This window comes from Mastomys coucha, unplaced genomic scaffold, assembly GCF_008632895.1.
Source record: "Mastomys coucha isolate ucsf_1 unplaced genomic scaffold, UCSF_Mcou_1 pScaffold21, whole genome shotgun sequence".
NCBI lineage: Eukaryota > Metazoa > Chordata > Mammalia > Rodentia > Muridae > Mastomys > Mastomys coucha.
Window position 1 is genome coordinate 21166170 of NW_022196904.1, and position 6315 is coordinate 21172484.

Sequence of the window (6315 nt, forward strand, 5' to 3'; positions counted from 1 at the left end):
TCTTAGGGTTTTTTTTTATTTTGTTTTGTTTTGTTTTGTTTTGTTTTTGAAATCATCTGCAGTTGTCAGTGTAGAGGGAAAAGAAATTTGAGTCATTTTCATTCAGTGGAATGAAGTAGTTGTTTTCTAGAAGTTCTTAGACTTTGAGGAAATCATTGCAGAATACAGTGATTATTTTCTGTGAGTTATAGATTTGTTTTTCTGAAGGACCATGACTGCCTTTGCATGAGTTTAGTTGTAAGACATTCCTGGCAAACGTGTCATTTCCAAGTGGACAATAACACAGTTCCATCAGGTTAGAGCTACTTATCACATCTCAAAGGTTCAAAACCTTTACCAAACAGTATGTATTTCCAGTAGGATACAAAGAGGCACATAAAATTATTTCACTATAGTTTGCTATAATCTCATTAAGCATACATGTTCCTGTTTCTAACCTGTTCTACTGTAAATCGTATTGTCTTCCATAAACTTTGCTTATTGCTGCTCTCCCTGATCTTGTTCTTAGAAAGTACTTTAGAGTCTGGTCATTCATTTAATGGAATATCTAAGTGCATTACAGGAAAATCAACTATTCTTGCTTTCTCCTTTTCTTTCAGATATGGAGACATGTTTTGAAGCTGAAAATATATCTCTGGAGAATCATATTTCTGATATAAATTTACACAAACAGAGCATAAAGCAATTCAGTAAAACTTTTGACCCCAAAGAGTCTACTTTTAGGGATGGCCCCAACTGTAGTACATTCCGTGGACTACAGAGTTATCAAGGAGATGCTGATGAAGAGATTACTAACAAGGAAGAAATGCCTCCTTACACCCGCCAGACTCTTGCTCACAATACAGAAAAGCCATATGAATGTAAAGAGTGTGGGAAGTGCTTTGGTTGTAGTTCAACTCTTACTCAACATCAGAGTATTCATACTGGAGAGAAGCCCTATGAGTGTCAGGAGTGTGGGAAGGCCTTCAGACTCCCCCAACAGCTCACAAGACATCAGAAGTCTCACAGTGGTGAGAAACCTTTCAAGTGTAATGAATGTGGGAAGGCTTTTCATCTTCCTGACCTGCTTAAGTACCATAAAACCATTCATACAGGTGAGAAACCTTTTGAATGTGAAGAATGTGGGAAGACCTTCAAGCGAGTCTCCCACCTTGTTGAACATAGGACTATTCATGCTGGTGTGAAGCCCTATGAATGTAGTGAGTGTGGGAAAGCCTTTAAACGTCGTTCATACCTTATGCAACATCAGAAAATTCATTCTAGTGAGAGACCCTTTCAGTGTAAGGACTGTGGGAAGGCCTTCACTGTTCTAGCTCAGCTTACTCAACACCAGAACATTCATACTTCAGAGAAATTTGAATGTAAGCATTGTGGGAAGATATTTAGTAGTGGTTCTTACCTTGTACGGCACCAGAGTATTCATACTGGTGAGAAACCCTTTAAATGTAACGCATGTGGGAAGGCTTTTAGGCTTCAGGTGTATCTTAATGAGCATCAGAAAACTCACACTGATGAGAAACCTTTCAAGTGTAAGCTCTGTGGGTCAGCCTTTAGACGCAAGTACCAGCTCAGTGAACATCAGAAAATCCACGCCAATGTCAAACCCTATCAGTGCAAAGAATGTGGGAAATTCTTTCGTCGACGATCAAATTTTATTGAGCATCAGAGTATTCACACTGGAAAGAAACCCTTTGAGTGTAAGGAATGTGGGAAGGTCTTTAGACTAAATATACATCTCATTCGACATCAGAGTTTTCATAGTGGTAAGAGACCTTTTGAATGTAATGAATGTGGAAAGGGCTTTCATTTTTCCAGCCAGCTTAATTACCATAAAACCATTCATACAGGTCAGACACCTTTTGAATGTAAAGAATGTGGGAAGTCCTTCAAGCGTGTCTGCAGCCTTTTGGAACATGGGGTTATTCATGCTGCTGTGAAACCATTTGAATGTAACGAGTGTGGGAAAACCTTTAATCGTCGTTCAAACCTCATACAACATCAGAAAATCCATTCTGGTGAGAGACCCTTTCAGTGTAAGGACTGTGGAAAGGGCTTCACTGTTCTGGCACAGCTCACACGGCACCAGACTATTCATACTGGAGAGAAATCATTTGAATGTGACCAGTGTGGGTCAGCCTTCAGGCTTCAGTACCAACTTACTCAACATCAGAGAATTCATAATGATGTGAAACCATTTCAATGCAAGGAATGTGGAAAGGGCTTTGTTCGTGGTACAGCTCTTAGAATCCATGAGAGAGTCCATACTGGTGAGAGGCCTTTTCAGTGTAAGGAATGTGGAGAAGCCTTTCAATATCATTACCAATTTCTTGGACACTTTAGAATTCACACTGGCAGGAAACCTTATCACTGTAAGGAATGTGGGAAGTACTTTGCTCGTGGTGGAGACCTTAAAGTACATCAAAGAATTCACACTGGTGAGAAACCATATCAGTGTTAAGGATGTTCAAAATCAAGCTTGGTTTGAAGTGCTAAAATTCATATTAATAAGAAACCTTATGATGTAAGGTGTTTGGAAAGACCTTGAGTAATTCTAAGCTAGCTGAATTCATACTGGTAAGGAAATGTTAATTCCACTCGTGGAGAATAAGACCACACCACAATTTAAAGCCAAATTTGAAGTAAGCTTTAAGTAAATACTGGCCAGGTGATAGACTCTCTGGCCAGGTCCAGCTTTGGGTTTCCAGAAATAACCATGAGTCCCACCTTGCAGGGGCTTAGAAAGGCAACCCCACAAGGCCACTGTATTTCCTACAGGTACAAACAGGAGCAAGCATAAAATCTGACTTATTTCCTACTTATGTACCGTCTGCCTACATATCAAGTCAGGGGCCAGGGTACATCCTAATATATTTCCTTCTTATGTACTTCCTGTCCAACTTGTGATCAAGCACATCTGGTATAGTTGGGGTAAAGAAACTTGATAAGGGGGATGAAAACATGGCTTGTTATTGCCCATAAAAAATAGCCTCCAGTATTTCAGGAACTATTTGACCTTGGGCAAGGGGCTTACAGGTTAGCAGCATTTTTGTTTCATGGGACACAGTAATTACAATTTGAAACTATGGCTCTTACAGAACCCTATGAAGGTAAGAAATGTAGGAAAATGTTTAGATTTAGTTCAGCCTTTACTACACATTGGAGAATTCATACTGATATGAAACCCTTATCACTGTAAATAATGTGGAAAGACCTTTAATTAGACCTCAAACCTTCTTCATAATAAAATAATCCATGCTGGTGTCAAACACTATGACTGCAAAGGAATGTGGGAATATTTATATAATTAGCTCAGTTCTCAAAGCTCATCAGAGAGTCCATATAGACCTGAGACCCCATGGATGTAAAGACTGCGGGAAAGCCTTTACTGTAAATAGTGAGCTTATACAATATCAGAAAATCCGTGTTCCTCAGAAGTCCTATGCATGTAAGGGAAATGGACAAGCCTTTGTCTGGAAATTTTACTGATCATCAGAGAGCTCATCTTGGCAAGATTGTGACTTAAAAGAATGTAGGAAGAACTTTAATTTGCTCTAGGATTTGGTCAACCGCTGAATATTCATATACTCTTCATGTCAAGAGACCATTTGAGAATGAGAGTGCAGGAAGTCTGTTGTTCAGAGAAGATACTTTGTTGAGAATGTTCTTGACTTACTCTCATCTCGATAATTCTACACGCTTAACCAAACATTACTCAGTCAATTTAGAAAAAGCAGTTATTGGAACTAGAATTATCTACGGTACCTTCTTTGTTACCAGTCCCATCCCGGGGCTCCCGTGCTGTTAGCCTGGATGTTTACTTTCTTTCTGCAGAGTTAGTGGTGAGCACAGAACCAGCCAAACTTGTGGAAACAGGGTTATAATAGCTATAGAATCCTTGAGAGTATTTGGTTCATGTCCTGTAAAGTAGCTTTTACAGTGTTCTTGCTTTCATAGCCATTACTGTAACTGGTATGCAAGGCAAGCTGTACTGCAGATAGTTTAGAAAAGCCTCATGCAATCTTCCAGTATTAAATTTCAAATACTTCCTTTTGGATAAAATCTAATGGATGAAAAGTACATGAAAAACATCTTCATTCCTAATCCATTCCTTGAGCTTTTGTGCAGAAATGTCAAAAACACAGCTGTTGGTGAATAAGTACTGTTTAAACGAGTTAAACACATGTAACTTTCAAAAGGTAATTATGTAATTTATGCTTACTGCCCAGACATTAAAATAAAATACATTTGTGACAGGGAAAGACAGTGCAGTTTCCTCCATCTCATATTTTTTGTGGAAAATTACCCAACTCTATGAGTCAGAGATCAAGATGCCCTGGCTAATTTATCATGGCTTCTGTCAAACTGCCTGCATGTGCAAACCTCTCCTTTCAGCTAGCCTCTTGTCTTGGCTTCTGTTAAACTACCTGCTTGTGCAAAAGCTTCCCCTGCAGCTGTTGAACAAAATAACAGAATATAGCTTTTGCTTGTAATAGCCCCTTCGTCTAAACAGTTGGATCTGTACTTAGATTGCATATACCTGAGTGTAGTTCCAGACAACCGGAATAAAGTCTTTCAGTTGGCTAAGTGTCTGAGTGATCTTCTCTGGTGGGCTTTCCATAAAATATTAACAAAAAATAGCCAAAATTGAAACCACTTATAAAAATACATGTGAGAAAAATTTCATACATATGGAAAAGTTGGAAGAATAAGAATATGTTTGGGAAGGGGAGCTGGAGAGATGGCTCAGCAGTTAATAGTACTGTCTTCTCTCCCAGAAGACCCCCCAGGTTCAATTCTTAGCACCCACGTGGCAGCCCATAACTGTCTGTAGCTTCAGTTCTAGGGCATCTGACACCCTCACACAGACATATATGCAAGCAGAACACCCCAGTGAACATAAAAGTATATTTTAGGGCTGGAGAGATAGCTCAGTGGTTAAGAGCATCTACTGCTCTTCCAGAGGTCCTGAGTTCAATTCCCAGCAACTACATGGTGGTTCATAACCATCTGTAATTGGTTTTGATGCCCTCTTCTGGTGTGTCTGAAGAGAGCAATGGTGTACTCATACACACACAATAAATAAATCTTTTTTGTTTGTTTGTTTTTGTTTTTTGGGTTTTTTGTTTTGTTTTGCTTTTCAAGACAGGGTTTCTCTGTATATCCCTGGCTGTCCTAGAACTCTGTAGACCAGGCTGGCCTTGAACTCAGAAATCTGCTTGCCTCTGCCTCCCAAGTGCTGGGATTAAAGGCGTGCACCACCACTGCACAGCAATAAATCTTTAAAAAACAAAAACAAAACAAAACAAAAAAGTATATTTTAGAGTTGGGTGCGGTAGTGTATGCCTAAGGAAACCTGAAGCGGGAGAACCATAAGGTGGAGACAAATCTAGCTATATAGTGACTTCAAGTCCAACTTTGGCTGTATAGAGACCCTTTGTCAAAAAAAAGAAAAAAAAGTTGTAGACATAACATTTTATCCTTTACTACAGTATTAGCCAACAATGGAATGTCATCTATACCACAGAACCATATTTATTCTTAAGGAAATAATCCAGAATTTTACAACTTTCAGAAATATTTCATTGACCTCCAAACAAACTGTCATTTTTACAAATGTATATATCCTTCAGGTGGAGTGGTACATGCCTTTAGTTCCAGCACTTTGGAGATAGGGGAAAACAGATCCCTTTGAGTTCAAGGCCAGCCTGGTTTATAGAGTGAGTTCCAGGACAGCCAGGGCTACACGGAGAAACCATGTCTCTATAAGTAAAGCAAAAACTAAAACAAATGTATATGTCCTAAGGAGAAGCCAGTGTAGATGTAGACTTGGCCATTTTGATTCGAACTACAAGTGTCTTGCCTACATGTATGTAAGTGCACTTTCTGTGTGCCTGGTGCCTGAGGGGGCTGGAAGAGGATGCCAGATACCCCTGGCTGCTGTCCAGCTATCCAACAATGGCTAGTTGTGGATGGAAAGAATCTAGCAGTTGCTCAGTCCCACAAGGTTGGATGCCTCAGCTGGTCTTCAGTATATGCTGGAATATTGAAGACATAGGCTCCAATCAATGCTACCTAAACATGGATGTGGTAGCAAGGTGAAGGCAAGCAGGCAAGGAGGAAAAGCTTTCTTTTTCTGTGTCCGTATATAGACTTCCAGTACAAACTATGACCCAGATTAAAGGTGTGTGTTTCTACCTCAAGATTTGGGAAAAAGTGTGTGTCTTCGCCCCCCATCCGGAGACCCCCTGGGCGCCACGCCACCGCAGACAGTGAGCCGCAGGACGCGTTCTCGGTGGGCCCTGCACAGCCAGGGAG

The 6315-nt window shown here is 40.1% G+C and overlaps 1 protein-coding gene across 1 annotated transcript; it reads left to right on the forward strand.

Moving 5' to 3' along the window:
• The first annotated feature begins 538 nt into the window (after positions 1 to 538).
• Positions 539 to 4584, forward strand: LOC116100318 (zinc finger protein 60-like). The gene has a single exon (XM_031384134.1). The coding sequence runs from the start codon at positions 539 to 541 to the stop codon at positions 2456 to 2458; it is 1920 nt and encodes a 639-aa protein (XP_031239994.1). The 3' UTR covers positions 2459 to 4584.
• Positions 4585 to 6315: the final 1731 nt, after the last annotated feature.